This window comes from Urtica dioica, chromosome 4 (assembly GCF_054948205.1).
Source record: "Urtica dioica subsp. dioica isolate 48M chromosome 4, U.dioica_male_clone48M_v1_H2, whole genome shotgun sequence".
Taxonomy (NCBI): domain Eukaryota; kingdom Viridiplantae; phylum Streptophyta; class Magnoliopsida; order Rosales; family Urticaceae; genus Urtica; species Urtica dioica.
In genome coordinates, this window is record NC_142759.1 from 2550875 (window position 1) to 2571561 (window position 20687).

Consider the following 20687-nt stretch of genomic DNA (forward strand, 5'->3'; position numbering starts at 1 on the left):
ATAGAGATGGATTCGTTTCCAAGTCCAACACCGACTGAATGTTGATTATCACATATCTTCAAGCTATATTAGCTTCAATTCCAATATTATTTTTAATTATTTAATAATACAGCATCAATTATGCTACATAGTCAACTGTTCACATTCACACAAATTTTGTTGACCCTAAAGACTGTAAATTGAATTGCTTTCACAGTTTCACCTAAATTGCATATCACTATATATATAGCCATTCCCCCACATCTAACTAGTATAGCTTCTATTTCTATATCATTATTATTATTCCAGTCGGCATATATAGGTTTCTTCAAGTTCAACATATAAAACTCAAAATAATATTTATTTATTTATAATTATTTCCAGTTTCTTCAACAAAAAGCATTAATTATTGTTTTATAGAATAGATAACGAAATCACCGACTACTTCATCAAAGGCGGCGAGGTGTTTGAATATATCTTCGCTTCTATATAAACCTCTCTCTCTCTATATATATATATACATACATATATGTATAGTGTCTATATCGCAGGCGTATCTCAGAGTTTCTGATTTCAGAGGACCCAAAAATATTTGCGCAAAAGGAAAACTAGCTATATGTGTATGATAAAGGTGGCGAATCAGGGTGGCAATAATCCTAATTACGATCATAGGAAAAATGAAGACGAAGGAGAAGGACACGTGTCTCGGTCAATGAGTGGGTTTGACTTTGGGTCGACGGAGATGAGAGAGAGGGAAATGAATGTAATGGTTTCGGCTCTGACTCGCGTGGTTTCCGGGAATGTATCTTCCGAATCCGATCACCGGAATTGGGTTTCGGGTCAAAATTTCGGGTCGGGTAACAAAAGGGGGAGAGAAGAGCGAGACTATTCGGGAAATTATACAGCTCTTGCGAATGTGACACGTGTCGATCAACCCGATCATGGCTCGGCTTCTCTTGGTTTTTTTGCGCCAGGTAAATTTCATGTATTTATAAAATAAAATAGAATGAATTAAGAAAAAAAAATACCTTATTTTTTCGGTAACTATGAGCATGAGGCTTTTGGTTCCGTTCATTTGATACTGAATAATTTTTTTTTTTTTTTTTCATTTTAGGGATCCATCACTTTCTTCTCAGAAAAAACAAAACTAGAATTTAAATAAATAAAAAAAAAAAACAAATTTGAACACGAGAGTCCTATTTTGTTTTGATTTTCTTTTCTTTTATGTTTATTTTGTTTGCTTGCTATATAAGATTGGCATGGTTCTTTCCTCGTGGTTTTTTTTAATAATAGATAACAAGAGTTTTATTCTTCTGAATGTCCTAGTTATTTCGTCCTGATTGAAAAGCTCATTTTCTTATATTTTAATCATATCTCCATTTTTCTTTTCTTTTTTGTACTAGCATAACATCTATTCATTGTACATATATGAATGGCAACCCATAACGTTCTCATCATAGTTAGTTCATGCCATCTCATTTCCACGTCTCATTCCTTGTCGTTACAAAATTATGAAACATCATTAAAACATTCATATTAATATATAAATACAACGAAAAGGTGGCAAAAACATTTATAATAATAAATATAACACATCACATTATACTGTTTTTATTATAAAAATCCGTATGTTAATATTGCACTACACATATGTCTTTCGTATTAATTTATAATCTCTTAGTTCCACTTATATAATGATATGCAGTTATAATAATTAGTTATTTACCCAGAAGTGGAAACATCGTAAAAAAAAATGTACAGATTGCGAATTCGTACTTGTTCTTCCCAAGAACTTATTATAAATTATATATATATATATATATATATATATATATATCTATATATTTTAATTCTATCTATAATGAATAACTGAAAATGATCATATTATGGCATATCATCAACTTCCAATAAATTAAAACGTCTTAAAATAAATATTATTATTCATGCAAACATGATGTAATCATCGTAATAATAATAATAAATACATGAATAAAAACATTGTTGCTAATTTGTACTTGTTATTCACTGCAGATCATCAAGGCTATACCAGAACACCACCACAAACACAAGCACAAACGACACCACAGCCAGCGATATACGACTACGAGTACCACGAAACGGCAACAGTGCCACGTCATCATTCTCAAGAAGAAGAGGAGGTAGGTCAGAGAAGGAAATACAGAGGAGTCCGACAACGGCCGTGGGGGAAATGGGCGGCGGAGATCCGAGACCCATTCAAGGCGGCGCGTGTTTGGCTCGGCACCTTCGACACCGCCATCGCCGCCGCCATGGCTTACGACAACGCCGCTCTCCGGTTCCGCGGCAACAAGGCCAAGCTCAATTTCCCCGAGAACGTTCATCTCCGATCTTCGACGCCGGAGATTCCTACGCCGCCGAACCACACGCCTTATCTCTCTTCCGCCGGAGGGACGGTGAGGACTGTGAGCTTGTACGATCAGATGATTTCGTCGTCGGCAATGGCTTCTTCGTCTTCTTCTTCGACCACGAGTTCTGTTTCTGGTTCGACCAGTTTTACGGTTCAGGACCAATGGACTGGTTCTGCTTATACTTCGTCGTCGTCGAGTTGATCAAATACATATATTCTAGAATGCTTTAGCTCTCTCTCTCTCTCCTTCTTCTTTGTCTTATTCGTACTTTAATATTTTTTTTTTTTTAGTTGAACTTATTGTACCCATCACTTTGAATGTTTTAATTTTTTTTAGAACGAAATATGTTTTATTGATTGATATTGATAAAGAGCAAATATATAAAACTTACAGTGAGATAAATTTCTATGAAATAATTTAGAGTGTATTTGGTTGGGAGTAATATTAATCACTTTTTCGAAAATTTTAAGATTATTTTGTTTTGTTGAGAGTGATGTTAAAAAATATCTTCGAAAATGTGATTAATCAAGTAATGAGATTATCTTAAAATAAAATAATTTTAATATCACCAAAAATGTGTTATTCTGATTATCTCATGGGAATATGTTTTTATTATATTCTATATACGTTTCTGTTACATGTCTTTGTTTTTTTTTTTAAAACCGGTATGTAATTATATATAAAATCGTACCTGTTATATTACATTATATATATATATATATATATATATATATATATATATATATATATATATATATAAATGATCTAATCTGTTGGCTTGGTCAGTACATTACAATTTTTAGGTAACTAATAAATTCAAGAATTACACACACACACACACAAAAAAACATTGAGCTTAATATTCAAATGTGAGATAACAAGAATATTTTTTACGTTTGATCTATCCAAAAATTTGGTCTAAAAATGTTTAACATTGAGCTTAGTTAAGGTAAGATAACATTAAATTTGATTTTTCAAGTTTTCATACATCAGATTAATGACTTACTACTTATTTATTAATTATTAACTAAATTATAGAGTGATAAAGAATTCAAAAGGCTCAGTTCTAACTATTATCTAAATAAACTTAAAGTCAAACATTGACCATTTATGTTGAATAATTTGGTTTTTGTTGTTTATGGCTGCTAACTGTATTTAAAAAATATCGCAGTTTAATAAAAATGAGGCAATAATTTATTTTAGGAGTATTTGAATAAATTATTAAGTACTAATAAATATAAACTGCCTCTTAAATAAATAAATAAATAAATATAAAAACCAGAAGCCATCGTTTCAATTTTCAACAAAATAAAACATCAATATTCTATGTCACTTATATATTTTTACCATAACAAGAAGACGTCGTTTATATATTTTTACCATAGAAGACGGTGTTTCAACTTTCAACAAAATAAGACAGCAATACTGCGACATGTAGATTACAAATATTAAAAATTAAGGAAACCATGTCAAAAGTCTCTCCATTTATGGCATCAGATCTCAAGTTGTTTGAATTGACAATATCAAGCCAGGATGGTCTAAAAAGCATATTAACCGGCATGGGAAAAAAATTAAATTATAATAAAGTAAAAACCAGTTTTGAGCTTTGACGTTGCGTAGTCAAGTCAATATATTTGTGCATGGTATTGATAATTTAACATGCATTTTGACATTTTGATTGGTAGACCTTCTTTTGCGAATAATCCATTTCCTTCTTTGACATATCGATGATTACTACATTTAGGTTAGCGGGTGAAAATAATCCGTTGATTTTATGTTTGAAGTTTAAACTTTAAACTTTAAACTTTAAAGTAGAAGAAGAAGAATATCAAAAGTCAGAAAACCAGCTACTTGCTTAGCCGAGAGGTAGATCAGTCTTCAATCAGCCCATGCAAATTGACTCTTTCTTATTAAAAAATAAAGTCAAAACCAAAAAAATGAAGAAGATTATATAAATTATATGCCCTTTAGAACGGCTTTGAAATTTGTCAAAACTCAAAAGCATCTAAATGGACCTCAATAAAGAGAAGATAGACCTCGCAAGCTGTTTTAATTTGTGGTATTTACGCCTAGAGTCACAGCTTCAGCCATTCTTTGCATTTGTGTCACTTATTTGTTAAAATTGCATCCGTATCACTTATTTGCATTTGTGTCACTTATAGAAAGTCTAAATTAACCTCTTATAAATTTACGGCTAGAGTCACAGCTTCAGCCATTCTTTGCATTTGTGTCACTTATTTGTTAAAATTGCATCCGTATCACTTATTTGCATTTGTGTCACTTATAGAAAGTCTAAATTACCCTCTTATAATAAAATCAATCTCTCTCAAACTCCTCGGTCAGATCCGACAAGAAGAAGCTTGCCAACTCTCTCTCCCCTTCCTCATCTTCCTCCGCCGCCGCAAAGAAGAGGCTGGTTCCGGCGGAGACCACCGGCGACAGCGACGAGAACGCGAGGCCGTCGGGGCTGTGGTCGACGGCGAGGCTCGGGAGACAGATCGAGAAGGAATCGGGAGTTTGGAGAAGATGATTCTCCGATCGTCGTCGTCGGCGAGGAAGAGGCTGGTTCCGGCGGAGACCACCGGCGACGGCGACGAGAACGCGAGGCCGTCGGGGCTGTGGTCGACGGCGAGGCTCGGGAGGCAGATCGAGAAGGAATCGGGAGTTTGGAGAAGAGGATTCTCCGATCGTCGTCGTCGGCGAGGAAGAGGCTGGTTCCGGCGGAGACCACCAGTGACGGCGACGAGAACGCGAGGCCGTCGGGACTGTGGTCGACAGCGAGGCTCGGGAGGCAGATCGAGAATGAATCGAGAGTTTAGAGAAGAGGATTCTTCGATCGGCGTCGTCGGCGAGGAAGAGCCTGGTTTCGGCGGAGATCACCGGCGACGGTGACGAGAACGCGAGGCCGTCGGGGCTGTGGTCGACGGCGAGGCTCGGGAGGCAGATCGAGAAGGAATCGGAAGTTTGGAGAAGAGGATTCTCCGATCGTCGTCGTCGACGAGGAAGAGCCTGGTTCCGGCGGAGACCACTAGTGACGGCGACGAGAACGCGAGGCGGTCGGGACTGTGGTCGACTGTGAGGCTCGGGAGCCAGATCGAGAATGAATCGAGAGTTTAGAGAAGAGGATTCTTCGATCAGCGTCGTCGGCGAGGAAGAGCCTGGTTTCGGCGGAGACCACCGGCGACGGCGACGAGAACGCGAGGCCGTCGGGGCTGTGGTCGACGGCGAGGCTCGAGAGCCAGATCGAGAAGGAATCGGGGAAGAAGAGGACGAAGGAATCTGTGTTGATGTATTTGTATTTGTGAAGGAGTCTACTTTTTTTTTTTGAAATATTTGACTGCGAGTCTACTTTTTGTAATTTGTTCTGTGAGTCTATTTTTTTTCGAAATATTTGACTGCGAGTCTACTCTTTGTAATTTCTTCTGTGAGTCTACTTTTTTTTCGAAATATTTGACTGCGTGTCTACTTTGAAATCTGCGTAAGGGTATTTTGGTCCTATTTTTTTTATCAAAGTGACATCTATGCAACACATTTTTTCGTCGTGAGTCATTTGCAATTTGGAGTCGAGTTTGTGACTTTGATGCAAATCTCTCCTTTAGACTCGGTAGTTGAATTTCATCATAGATAAATAAAAAATGGACCAAAATGCCCTAACACCAAACTAATCGCAAGAAGAACAGAAAAAAATAAATAAATATATAAATAGGACACCATGCACGAACAAATAACAAATCACCAGGTTATTTTGTTTAATATTTAAAAAAAAAAAAAAACACCATTGTTCATAACTTCATAGTTCATGTACAGCACGTATTAGTATTACTATAAGAAACACTAACATAACATAAAGGAAGATTATGAAAAACATATCTTATAAACTTATACCACGGCTACCACCATTCTTTTAAAAAGTAGACTAAATTTTTTATTATTTTAAAAAATTAATAATAAATTACTCTATAATTAATTAATTTATAGCGGATCTAGTTAGTGAGCTATTTTTTTAATAAAATGAAATTTTGACTATAATTTTAAGAGAATGTAGAAGAAAGACTCGTTACAACAAATACTTGTAGTTTTATTTTTCCAGTAGGAAGCTAGATAACATTTCTTTACTCTTTTTTTTTGTAGGCAAAGGTATTTTTGCATTAAGCAGCCATAAGCATTAATTATTTTAATGTAATTTAATTTAAAATAATCACTATATTTTATAAATAAGCATTAACATATGACATATAGTACTTGGGTATATTAGATCGTTCAATTAAATTTAACATAAAATTTGGTTAAGAAAATTAATTTTAATCGTCTGACACTAAATTAAAAAATATTTATTTAAGTATTTAAAATTTAAACAAATTAACAAATAAATTAATTGTTGTGATTTCATATTGAACAACATGTGATCAATTAACAAACACACGACCAAGCATTATTAGATTTGTTTAAGAACATAAATAAATTGAGTCAATAAGTTTTCCAAGGTTTACAAAAAAAAAAAGTAAGCTAATCTTTGTCAAAGCTATGAGAAAGAAGCTCATTGATTGATATTGTTTAGGTTTCATACTCGACTTATACACTCGATTCCTCTCGAACCCAATAATTCACATATTTACTAAGAGCTCTTTAGCAGCGAGAGAACAAGAAGTCTCTCAACCATGACAAATATTATACGAACATGAGATTACTAATAGCCCGGGAGAGAAGAGAATATGTGCAATACAGCAACAAGAATCATATTTCATCTATGTTAAATGGATAACATTGAGCAACACTAACCGAGATGAGATATGAACAAAGTTGTCCTACTTTTTTAGCAGTAAATTTGTATGTCTCATTATAAGTTTGTCGTCGAACTGATGCTTTTTTTTAGTGTTCATTTTAAGTAGATGTGATACATTATTATAAAAACAAACATGAAGAGTATAAAAATCTACCATTTTAAGATCAACTGACGTAAATTTTTTTTTTTTAGCGATAGACTTTTATTCTCCGTTTTAAATTTGTTCTAAATCAATACCCCTTTTAATATCAAATTATGGGTAAATACGGGCAATCCTTGAAGAAAACTATCGTCCTAAAGAAAATTAAAATTGCTTTAAAAAAAAAAAAATTAATGCAGCTTTTCAAAATTTTAATGGTAACACGTTACTTCCAAGTCGTTGTCGTTTGGTTGCAACGTCTTAAACCTTGGACTACAGTCACCTAAGATTGGGTTCCGCGAGAAAGAAGATGGGCTTCATAAATAAAAACCCATATAAATAAATAAAAAAATCGTCTAAAAGATATAGGCATAAATCTATATATAAGAAATATAATAGATATTTTTTAGATACTGCTGTGCTGTATGAATAGAGATAAATAAGCGCCATCAATTTTAGGATATCGTCAAAGTTATCACTAAACGCTTACGACCCTAAGTGTGCATCATATGATTCATATTGTACTCTTTTTTTTTTTTTTTGTTCCTTTTATATATACATAAAAAGTTATAGCATACTTTCTAGTTATTTTGGGTATGGAATTAGTTGTTTGTGTTGTTGTATATATATTATAAGAAAATTTAAGTTTTAATAGAATACTTTCTATGCTCAGCAGCATTGACTCGTATTAACGACTTTACTGTTTGAGCGATTACGTGCACTTGCGTATGAAAATATCACAACATTTACACATGGTTTAACTCGTATATCACTACGCTTGACATCTATTGAAATTTCACTCACTACTGCATAAAAAGAGTATAATCGGGATGTTAATTTTCTATTATAAACGTTTTAAAGTACTTTTTAAATATTTAAAATCATAACAAAAAAAATTTAAAAAGGTCGAAAATTATCGACATTTTGTCTTTTTATTGACAAAGATGTCAATTAATCTTCAAATGATTTTCCCATAATCGTTTGAAGATTTATTGACATCATTGTCAATAAAAAGACAAAGACGTCGACAAATCTTCAACAATATCCCAAATCTCCCGTAATTATTTTTCCAGATTTTTCAAAATTTTCAGAATTCTCGTAATCGTTCATTCATTTTTTAAAAAGTTCACAGAGCACATAAAGATAACGAAAACCGCTAGTAGAACGAAAAACTTCTTTAATAAAAACTTATAAACCCAAAGTGTACGAAAATGTATGAAAAAGAGAACAAACTTATTTCCGCACAAGAGAGAGAGAGGTGATAAAAGAGTAGCTAGTTACACAAAATGACAAGTATAATTTTGGATTAAGTTTGACATATTGGATTTTGGTCCAAAAATATTGAGAAGATACTAGTTTAGGAATACGTATTAAAATGTAGTGATTATTCATAAAATATGACATCCACACTAGTTTAAGACCAAAGTCCAATATGTATAATTTAATCAAAGACTATGACGACCTTGTTTTTTTGGTACAGAAATACCATGAACAAAATATTCTTTTCTTTTTATTTTCGTTTTACTCTCTCTCTTTATATATCTCATTGTGCTTAGTTAAGAAGGATTTCACATTTTTAAGTGGCTTCATAGTTCATACTCAATAATGATTCTTAGAATTCTGAAAAGTTTTTAATTTTTTTTTTTTAAATATGGAAAATATATGAAGATTTATTGACATCGTTGTTTTTTTTTTGTTGACATCGATGTCAATAAATCTTCAAACAATTATATACAATTCATCTCATTCTGAAAAAGCAAAGTTGGCTGTCTTGTATCAATCATTTTCACGATTGAAATAAGAAATAAAAAATGACTTGTTTATATTATCTGCAAATTATAATTAATGTGTTAGCTAATATTTATCTAATTTATAAATATATACAATTTAATAATAAATATATAATTCAAAGATTCGTAATAAACTTCAATTATGTATATATTGCATTAGTTAATCTGAAAATCTTTTCAATCGATAATAGAATAGATGATTTTCAATAACTCAAATTATATATAAAAAAAAAAATCATAGATTGTAATTATTATTAATATTTTTTTCATATCTCTCCATCTATCAAACCCATGTCCATACCCTTCAGCCCACATAAGAGATTTAAGGAAAACAAACAACCCTGATTTTATGCCATAATATAATATGAAATGTATTTCAATTTTTGTATAAAAAAATTGTAACTTTTATTCTGAATATTTCTAAATATGTTACGGAGACCGACTATGCTTTTTTTCATCAAACCATTTTTTTGAAAATGAAAATGGTTTGATAAAAAAAAAAACCATTTTCATTTAAAAAAAAAAAACCAAATATCATACCGATTATGACATCTCTTGCCAATTTGCAGTGCGATGTCACATCAAAATCAAAGAAAAATAGTAGAGAATAACACTTTTAACTATTTATAAAAGTCGTTTTCTTCTTACCCATGGTTTTTTTTAATCAAACGGTGACTCTCTCTCTTCTTCTCCACTAAACTCAATTTCTTTCTTTTTTTGATGGTTGAGTTGAGAGCATCTTCAGTGCATCTTTATTCTTCATTTTTATCGATGAATAATGTTTTTCATCTTCAATCGATTTCTATTTTACATATTATTCAAATAATATCATAAATATATTATCTTCTGCCACAGTTTTAATAATTTAATTTTAACCCATTATTATTTATATATTATAAATTTACCCAATAAAATTAAATTTGTTCATATTAATCCATATATATATTATTAATCATATGTCTGAAAAATAAACAAATGATAATTTATTTATCTATTGCATTAAATATGTTAATTTATTGATTGAAAAAAATACATAAATTAAAACATTACATTTCCTAATAAATTAAAAAATACACACCACAACATTTTTATTGATACAAATTAACAAATCTAGAATTAAGAATTTCAGTCTTTTCTCCCACAATAATAATATGTTTCAATTGTAACACAAATTAAAAGAGCTCAAAATTATAAATGTATAGAAACTTTGTATAAAATTATGATTATAAATTGAATTTTATAACTTTTACAAACTTTGGGTTTATTGTTTATAGAGCCTGAATAGTTCATCTTCATATTTGAAGAACACCTATTTATATCATATTCGTATTTGAAGAATACGTCTTTGTTTCAAGATGCATTGTAACGTCGTCTTCATCTCTCTCTATCTCTCCATGAAAAAAAATACATAAATTAAAACATTACGGGCCGTTTGGTTATGTTTTCTGTTCCCGTTTTCGGTTTTCTGATTCTAAATTCTAGAAAACAGTTTTAGAAAAACTGTTTGATTATGAATTTAGAAAACAGATTTAGAATCATGTTTCTGTTTTCTTTGAAATTTGTTTAGAAAACAGAAAACAATGAAAAATTGTTTTCTATTTTATCTCTATACAATTGAATGAAAAACAATATCAAACAACATTTAAAATATTATGAAACGTAATTCTAAATCTGTTTTTTAAATTTAAAAATTAGAATCAGAAAACAGAATTTAAAAACAGAAAACGAGTTTAGAAAACTAAAACAAACGGTCCCGATTTCCAAATACACTTTGGGTTTTTTTTTTTCCATCTTTCTCAGCCAAAGCTTCTCGAGGTTCAATCACGTTCTGCTTAAAATTTTGTTCCCATAGACTATTAGAATCTTCTTCTCTATTAATAAATACGGGAATGATTATTAGTATGCTAAGAAAAATTCATTGCCATTTTTTTTCTCTATTGCATCTCTATGTTTGGGAGTTTAGATTTTGTTTCTTTGGATCGTTGATGACTTTAGGATTTGGATTCATAACTATGATTTTTTTTTTTCCGAACTACTCATGAATCTTTGTCTTTGGGTTTTTTCAATAAGTTTCTCATGATTTTACACTAAAGATCGGGAAAAAAATTTCGAGAATGAAAATATATCAAACACAAACGAAACAACTGAGAAAAAGTAAGAGAAAAATATACAGGATAAGTTAAGTATTATGGATCGTTGATTACCTGATCTTGTTTGATTTGTTTGCAGGTTCCAAGAGTAGAGCATGAAAATGAATAACAGTGGTGGGTCAACTATGGTTATATATAACAAAAAAAAAGTTTCCGAATATATCTGAGATTCCAAAAGATGGTTTAAGAGTCGTAGACTATTCGAAAAAAAATCAGAGTTCTTCAGTGGCAGGACTTGTAATTTTTATTAGAATGTACGGTTAATTTTAGTATTTTTTTAGAAGAAAAAACTTTTTTTTTCTAATTTCGATTTATGACATCTTATGTTATTATTTATTATTTAAGGTATAAAAATGTCATTATACTGTAGAATGAACAATGAAAAACGTACTCTAGTTTCTCTATGTATAATGTATAATAAGATGGATGCTGGCGTGCTGTTTGAAACTAAATATTTTAAAGGGTCTTTTTTAAAATAATTTTTAATGGATATTTTTAGCTAATAAAATAATATGAAGATATTTCCTTTTGAGTACAAAAATATGATGATATCTATTAATTATAAATTTTGTAGCTTTAGTCTTAAGTGAGTAGAGACTCCTACTACACTTAATTAAATCCAATATAGTCTTCTCACTCTCTCTCATATCATCGTTGGTTCATCAATATCTTCGACGAGAGAGATCTTTCCGCGGATTGAGACACAGAAATGGCCGAAGAGAAAGAATCCACTTCGATTCCGCTGAGTCAAGCTGACAATGGTGGTCACGATCCTGAAGATCCAGCGAAATCTCCGCCCAATTCTCCTAATTCCTCTACGCGCAAGGTCGGTCTTTTTTTTCTCTTCCATTTTTTCTTCTCTCTAGGGTTTCCTTTTCAATTACTGAAATTCGAATTGTCTTCGGATCTATTGGTGCTTTAAAATATTGATTCCTAATCAGAACATTGGATTTCTGGAATGTAGTGATAGATTCGGAGAGTTGACCTTATGGAAATGCGTGTACATGCATACATTAACGCGATTTATGGGGAAAAAAAAAACTTCGCTTGAATAACGCTGCCATGGTACAACAAGTTTAGGGCATTTCATAATCGATAAGTACTTATGAAGAAGTCCATGAGTGAGAGCTGAGTGCTGATGAGTTTCAGATCTCAAATATTTGAATAAGTTATAATATTTGTCTGAAGTATGGTGTGGCAACAAGATCCGCAAGATTAAATTTCAAGGTTCTTTTATGTTTTTCATAGGAAATCCCATTCTTAACTCTGAAAATGAGTAGAAAATGGCAGTCCTTGATAAGTGAAAACTCTCAATGTTAGCACAAATCGTTCAGCTTTAGATTTTTTAGTATCTAGTCTATGGGTACCTCTGATTTTCTGTATCAGTCATTCCATCGAGTAGAACCATTTTTCTTTTGATAGTCAGTCATATTGCGTGTAAGTGTAACGAAGTACACCAATATAGGTAGAGTAAAAGATACCGAATGAGGCGATTTCAAAGGTTTTAGTTTTTACCCGCATGTAGATGAGCAGAAATAAATAGCCAGTCTTTAATCCTGATAAGATTTTAATTGCAAAAGGACTACCACAAAAGCCTTGATCGGAAAAGGTCAAAATGGAGTTTTCTAGCTCTATGAAATTATTCAAGTACCATTGAGATTTGAAAAGCATATTTTCTATTTTCCTATTGAAGTTACATCAGAGCATTTGTGACTAGTACGATATGATCTAACAGTATCTGCATCTCCTAACTTCTCCTGTGTCTATCAAGAAATGGCTTGGAGAAAATTTATCATTACAAAGAAGGATATTTATTTAATGTCCCTAATTACTGTTTTTTTGCTCTAGCATATTAGTCTATGCTATGGGAGAATAACTAGGTTTATACCATACATATTTGAATAAACGTGAGCTTTTTTTGGATGAACATGACTAGTAATATGTTTGTCGGGATTCTCTTACGGTATTCTTGTTCCATGTATATTAAATTGTTTTGCAGGCTTGCTGTTTTGTTCTTCAGAGCTGGGTCTCGAAGAAATTTATGACTGGATGGTAATAATATCTCATAGCTTCAGGTTTTTTAGTGTATTTTCCACCCACAGCTTCCAACTAATGTTGCTTAAAATTTTAATTTTGCAGTGTGGTTCTTTTTCCTGTAGCGGTTACATTTTTCATAACTTGGTGGTTTATTGAGTTTGTTGACGGATTCTTTAGTCCGATATACGAGCAACTTGGCATTAACATATTCGGTAAGTCTAAAGAAAACATGAGAAGGTTGGAGCTCTGAGCAAGTTCTTGTGGACCATATGACATCATTTTAATAGTTACTTTCTAATGTAGCTGCGTTGTATGACATTTGTTTGAGAGCTTCTATCTTATTTAAAATGTTGAATTTACTTGGTTTTTATGACAGGACTGGGATTCATTACATCACTACTTTTTGTATTTTTTGTTGGTGTTTTTGTTTCTTCGTGGATGGGCGCTGCTGTCTTTTCACTTGGAGAATGGTTTATAAAGAGAATGCCCTTCATTAAGCATCTATATTCGGCTTCAAAACAAATAAGTTCTGCGATATCTCCAGGTAATACTTTATCCCGCTTTCTCTTGTTGTCAAAACATGTTTGAGGCGTGGCTGTAGAAACTTGATATTATCTAAGATGCATATGTCTCCATTGCATGTATGTTAATCTAACAGTTGTTCAGGAGTTTCTGTTTCTTTGGGACTTCGTATTTTTAGACTGTTAGGTCGAAAGTTTCAGCAGTCTTCATTTAATTTTTTAAAATCATGCACTTTGGAGAGATCTCCGTAGTATTTGAGGTAGATTTCGGGAGAAATTACCGAAGGTAGAGACGCCGGTGGACCCGGGTGAGGACCAGTGGGAGCATATGCCCCCCTGATTTCTTTTTCTAAAAAATGCCCCCTTTAGTTGAGAACCTGGCTCCGCCATTGGGTAGAGAGTTTGCTCATAGCTAGCCGATATCCATCAAAATCCAGATGCCTCTGATCTGAAGTTTTTCTTCTTTGGCGAAGTTTTCAACTTCATTAAAGGATATCTTTTTAGCAAGGCTTCTATTTTTGTAAATCATCCTTCTACGTAAATATATTATACTATGATATTATGATAGGAAATTCCGGCTCAAGAAGCATTGCCTTGCAATTTAACTTATTTTAACTTGTGATCGGTGAATTGCTTCAGTAACAAAGCTTGTGGTCGGTAAATTGCTTCAGTAAAAAAATATTAAATTTTCACACTGGAGGGATAAGCTCTATGGTAAATACCTCCACCGGTTCAAGTGAGAACATGGTCTCCCTATCATAAAAGACAAATATACTATAGGTTCTCTAACTCAAAAATATTTGGGATTTTGCATCGGTGAAGTAGTGTTAAAAGGAACCCACTTCGAAGTTCGTCGTGATTAGCGGTTTAGAAAATTAGACAATTTACTGTACAAGTATGTGTGTGAACGAGCTTTGGGGTTCATGAACTTTTTGCAGACCAAAACACCACCGCGTTTAAAGAAGTTGCAATCATTCGGCACCCAAGAGTCGGTGAATATGCATTTGGCTTCATTACGTCCACCGTAACTCTTCAGGTATAGTGTTGAACTTTTGAGTTTCTACTTTGCTCAATAGTCTTTGAGTACCTAATAGAGCTCATCATGCTTTATCTCTATCTTTGGTCACTGCTCAGAAAGAAGACGAAGATGAGGAGCTATGTAGTGTTTTCATCCCAACAAACCACCTATACATAGGCGATATCGTTCTCATCAATTCCAAAGAGATCATACGACCGAATCTATCTATCCGAGAAGGCATAGGTATGTATATACACCCTCCTTAACCGTCGTGTTATACTTCCATTTTCGGGCTCTTTTGAGTGTATTTGGTAATCATAAGATTTTAAATTCAAGTATGCCTTAATACTTTATATCAAATATAAACCATATAACAAACTCAATTTTTATTTTTATCATAAATGAAACTCAAACATCATCCTCTTTCTTATTATCATACACGCAAATATCATCAATCTTTTGAGGGTGTGAATTAAGTATTATATATTTTTTTTAAATATAATTGCAGAGATTATTGTTTCCGGTGGTATGACGATGCCACAGGTAATTTCGCCTATGGGACCGGTGACCCGGCCATCAAATCAAATAATTCCTTTGAGCCGAATGGTGTAGCCGTGCAAATAGTAGAATCATCTCTGTTGTTTCAGGATTGCTTAATACATTTTACAAGAGATATCGATGATGTGTTATTCGTTTGAGAATGCTTGTTAATACTTTATATAGACTAGGCTGTAAAATTTACTTGGTTCTTTTAAAGAGCTTTATTCATATATATCTGTAATGTTGGCCAATTAGTGATTTATTTTCTTATTTGGTATTGGGATGTCAAGTGTGTATCATCACGTTCCTTTATTTACTCTTTTTTTTTTATTTCTTTCTTTTATTTCTAGACATTGGGGTTGTGTGCCTGAATTGCAGTATATATATCTTATAAATATCTGCTTAGTCATCATGTGCTCCTAATGTAATATTAAAATGGCGTTTTACACAACCATCAGTGATTAGGCATATTCAAATGTCCCAAATTGAGCAAAAAGAGCTTTGCTTTTAGCCGAAAATATGTCTGGTCGTAGCGTAAACTTTTCCATCTGAGAGCTGGAATGTGAGAAAACCTTTACATGTCCAAGATCATGTCTACCTTCCTTGACCTACGAAACCAAACCTCTCAATCCAAGTCGACTCGGAACCTTGTCAATCCGGAATCGACCCAGATAGTTTCTCAGCTAAAAATTAAGGAAGATTGTTCCATGGCCACTTACATAGTAAGGTGTACATTGAATTGATTGCTCGAGGAACTTATCAGAAAGAAGGTTGTTGAATCTCGACTCTTTATTTTGTCAAAAGTCGAAATACATCATTGTAAATAGAGTAAATGCCGGTAAAAATACCTATTGTTTTCGTGTACTTCCGGTTTGCTACCTAAACTTTTTTTTCCGCGGAAAAACTACCTAATGTCTTGTTTTTGTGTTGCCGTTACTACAAACACCGTTTTTATGGTCAAACGTTAACGGAAAGTTTAAATTGACTTCCAAACCAGCCTCAGATTCGCCGCTCTCTTCCACCATCGCAACCCGATTCCGACGATGCCCTCGCCGATCGAACTGACCTCGATGTCGCTGTCGACGTCCCTGTACTTGTCGAGCAACGGAGGAGGCTCGTCGTTCTTCCCGGAGCAGAGCTGCTCCATTCGTCGCTGGCAGCCATGTCCGCCACCGCGCTGCTCCAGAAAGCCGCCCAAATGGGCATGGCCGCCGGCGACGAATGGAGCAGCTTTGCTCCGGGAATAACGACGAGCCTCCTCCGTTGCTCGACAAGTACAGGGACGTAGACAGCGACAGCGAGGTCGGTTCGATCGGCGAGGGCATCGTCGGAATCGGGTTGCGATGGTGGAAGAGAGCGGCGAATCTGAGGCTGGTTTGGAAGTCAATTTAAACTTTCCGTTAACTTTTGACCATAAAAACGGTGCTTGTAGTAACGGCAACACAAAAACAAGACATTAGGTAGTTTTTCCGCGGAAAAAAAAGTTTAGGTAGCAAACCGGATGTACACGAAAACAATAGGTATTTTTACCGGCATTTACTCAACATGTTTATAATTATTTATAAAAAAAAACATTGAGTCAAATATAACATTTTTTTATGACTTACGGTTGATTTTCTCATTAAATATTATTCTCTATTTTCTTTTTTAATAGATTTTGTTTTAGAAATTCATAAAAAAAAAAAAAAAAAATTCGTCGCATTTCGATTAAACATAATCGTAAAGCACCATATTATTTAACGAGGATAAAAAAAAGGAACAAGAGTGTTAGTTAAATTATAGAATTAGAGGAGGCGGGAGAGAGATCATCGGAAATGGTGGGCGGTGAGTGGAGGGAAGTGCACGCTCTGAAAGGGCACGAAGGGGCGGTTCTGGCGGCGCGTTTCAACTCCGACGGTAATTACTGCCTCAGCGCCGGCAAGGACCGTACAATCCGCCTTTGGAACCCCCACCGCGGCGTCCACATCACCACCTACAAGTCCCACGCCCGCCCTGTCCGCGACGTCCACGTGTCCCCGTCCGTACACACTCACTCTCTCTCGATCGATTTCCATTGATTCCATTCCTTATTTTATCGGCTGATTGATTGGTTGGCTCAGTGATAACTCGAAGCTCGTCTCTTGCGGCGGCGATCGCCAGATCTTCTACTGGGACGTCGCGTCCGGCCGAGTCATCCGCAAGTTCCGCGGCCACGACAGCGAGGTCAGTTTCGATTCTTCGATCGCATTTGATCGATTGATTGATTGATTGATTTTTAGTTAGGGTTTTTGTTTGTGGTGGTTTATGTTATACGGTAAATTTGATAGGATTGTATAAGTTCAGTCCTCGCTTACATTTTTCTGCAGATCATCGTTTGATAGTGTTTACTTGATTGATTTATTGTGATAATGAGAGGATTATATTAGAGCATTTGATTCTATGCATATATAGCTTTTTGGGGTTTAGAAACTGAGGGGTTTATGTTTGGTGTTTGTTTGTGTAGGTCAATGCGGTGAAGTTCAACGAGTACGCCTCTGTGGTGGTTTCGGGTGGCTATGACCAGTCTATCCGTACTTGGGATTGCAGGTCTCACAGCACAGAGCCGATCCAGGCTAGTCTTGTACACTTTGTTTCTCTTATAAATTCATTTCTCATCTAAAGAAATATATACATATGAAGGATTAAAATGTGATTATTGGTGATTGGCCGATGGTTCCATTTTACAGAACACTGGCGAAAATTTAAGTACACCAACTATCGTTCTTCGCCTGAATTTCCAAATCTTCATCCTTGGAATTTCTCCGGAATATCCATTTTTGTTAAATTTCGACGATTTCCCATAGTAATCAGTTTTGACTAAAAATCATCAAATTTTGCCGATAAATGTTTATATATGTTTTTCCTTGTTTTTTTTTTTTACTCGGGTTCGTATTGCAGATTATAGACTCGTTCGCGGACAGTGTGATGTCGCTATCCTTAACCAAAACCGAAATCATCGGTGGAAGCGTCGATGGAACCGTTCGGACCTTCGATATTCGCATTGGTAGGTAGGTATGTCAGTTTATCATTAATCCATATTGGAGGAGATTTATGTAATGTTAATGTTCATATATTCTGTCTCTCTTTTTTTTTATCTTCTTTTTTTTCAGAGAGATTTCTGACGACTTGGGTCAACCTGTGAATTGTATTTCGATGTCTAATGATGGAAATTGCATATTAGCTAGTTGCCTTGATTCAACACTACGGCTTCTTGACAGGTACATAGTTGTTCATTTTTACTCTGTAATTATATATAGGGAGCCCGAGCAAAAGAGCAAAGTCAAACGTTGTAATTGTCAAAATAGCCAACTTTTGGTTTATTTTTAATGTGTAGTCAATATACCACATTAACAGTAAAAAAAATACAAATTTGCCCTTCATTTAAATAATATCAAATCAAAATATTTGGAAGATTCCCGCGTCCAAAAAAGAAAGAAATGAAATTGGAATCGCGTGAATAAATGCCAACTCAAACAGATCCACCGTGATAAATGCATATCTAACAAATCCACCGTGATAAATGCTTATCTTTCAAATAGGCAACCAAACCTACACCGCACGAGAAAAAATTCAAAAACAAAGTCAATTAAATATATTTAAAATACTCATTTCATCATGGTTTTTTTTTTCAACAATACAGATCTACGGGCGAGCTACTACAAGAATATAAAGGTCATACGTGTAAGGTCAGACTCTGAACCCAAACGGCTAATTACTTTGACCTGTTTCTCTCGCCCATTTTTACTTCAGTAGGAAAGTAGTGTTGTGAAACTTGAAACACACCCTTAAAACAAATAATCACCAAAAATAACCCAAACTATATTAAAAGTTAAATAATAGAGAAATGAATCACGTAATTATATAATGCCAAGTCCGGTTTAAGTCTAACATCAACTTCGGAACTCCATGTTTAGGCTTTTGATTCTTTTTTTACTAACGCGTAAAATACACAATTTGTTATGACAGTGAGTTCATTTTATAACGAAAAACCATTTCAAACTCGTTGGTTTTTGTTTCAGTCTTCGAAACTAGATTGCTGTCTTACAAACAGCGATGAACAAGTAGTTGGGGGATCCGAGGACGGTTTCGTCTATTTCTGGGATCTTGTTGATGCTTCCGTGGTCTCAAAATTCCGTGCTCACTCCTCTGTGGTAAATATCTTTCTTTTTTCTTCGCGGTCTTATTTTTCACGTTACGATGACGATACTCATGATGTGCCGGTCTTTCTATTTAATACCTCCAATATTTCCAGAATGTGTTAGTGCTCAACAATTTTATTATAATGTTCGAATATATTGTATCACATGCCCACAAGATAAAAGTGAATCTCTTGGAAAAATTCTTCCACTATAAATATATATATGATATATACCAAATCTCGCTGAGTGCCTTCTGATTGAAGCTTTGATCGTCGGCCATGGACAGATCTGTCATCTCTATAGTAATAGATGAATTTCCAAGCAATGTTTGAATTAAATTGGGATCTAAATTGTTAGTGTTAAAACTTTAAGGGTTTTTTTTTAAATTTATTTCCAGGTCACGAGTGTGAGTTATCACCCTAAAGAAGACAGTATGATAACGGCCTCTGTTGATAGCACGATTCGGGTGTGGAAGACATGATATTACGGTAGGAACAAGCTTCGAAATTTGTTCTCTTAATTTTAAAAAATTAAACAATTCCTTGAATATTTCAATACGCTTTACGTTCTTTTGACAGATGAAATTCCGGCATAGGCAAATGACTTTAGGAAAATGGATCTACATCGTTTTAGAAGATAGATTACCCAGTAATTTAAGTACCATCAAATTGAAATCGAGACCTGTATTTTAGGTTTTTTTTTTATTGGAATTTTATTTGGCAATCAATAGTGTGTGTGTGTGTGTGTTTTTTTTTTTTCTGGCACTAAAGAAATGCCACAATTCTTAAGCTAAGCAGTTGGAAATATTTGACAACCATTTAAAAATACAAAACTAAATTACAAAAAATGAAAATAAAGAAGAATAATGTAATCACTTCTGTATACTTCTGCCGAAAGGAATGTAAATCATCAACTGCCCATGTATTTTATATTTCAATATTTGAGATTAGTCGCAATTCACACGTTCATTTCTTTCACACTTGTAGTTAAAATATATGTTTATATAGCAACATGTGAAATGTTTACTAATTTTTCTCTCTTCTTTTGTGTTTATCGATTATTTTTAGTACATTATGTAAAACATGAACTTCTGTGACTACGTTTCCTAAAAGAGTTGTCTATTTTGTTGGACCATGAAATCCATGCGTCTAATGAAAGAAATTGGGTTCTGGGTTTGACTTGGCCT

General features: G+C 33.8%; 3 protein-coding genes across 4 annotated transcripts; all 3 read left to right on the forward strand.

The window, feature by feature from the left end:
• The first annotated feature begins 249 nt into the window (after positions 1-249).
• Positions 250-2726, forward strand: LOC149399236 (ethylene-responsive transcription factor ABR1-like). Its single transcript, XM_089610954.1, has 2 exons — positions 250-953; positions 2011-2726. The coding sequence occupies exons 1-2, from the start codon at positions 596-598 to the stop codon at positions 2565-2567; spliced, it is 915 nt and encodes a 304-aa protein (XP_089467080.1). The 5' UTR covers positions 250-595; the 3' UTR covers positions 2568-2726.
• A 9061-nt stretch (positions 2727-11787) lies between these two features.
• LOC149399237 (protein LIKE COV 2) lies at positions 11788-15621 on the forward strand. Its single transcript, XM_089613072.1, has 7 exons — positions 11788-12054; positions 13228-13280; positions 13368-13477; positions 13642-13809; positions 14725-14822; positions 14921-15047; positions 15313-15621. Exons 1-7 carry the CDS (start codon positions 11938-11940, stop codon positions 15414-15416), a joined length of 777 nt encoding a protein of 258 aa, XP_089469198.1. The 5' UTR covers positions 11788-11937; the 3' UTR covers positions 15417-15621.
• A 1447-nt stretch (positions 15622-17068) lies between these two features.
• LOC149399238 (Transducin/WD40 repeat-like superfamily protein) lies at positions 17069-20517 on the forward strand. Of its 2 annotated transcripts, XM_089610759.1 has the most exons (9): positions 17069-17361; positions 17444-17546; positions 17827-17934; positions 18261-18370; positions 18473-18580; positions 19003-19048; positions 19382-19513; positions 19899-19989; positions 20080-20517. In XM_089610759.1, exons 1-8 carry the CDS (start codon positions 17159-17161, stop codon positions 19980-19982), a joined length of 894 nt encoding a protein of 297 aa, XP_089466885.1. In that variant the 5' UTR covers positions 17069-17158; the 3' UTR covers positions 19983-19989; positions 20080-20517. The 2 variants fall into 2 exon arrangements, with proteins under 2 accessions (XP_089466885.1, XP_089466884.1); XM_089610758.1 differs by having other exon boundaries at positions 19899-20517.
• Positions 20518-20687: the final 170 nt, after the last annotated feature.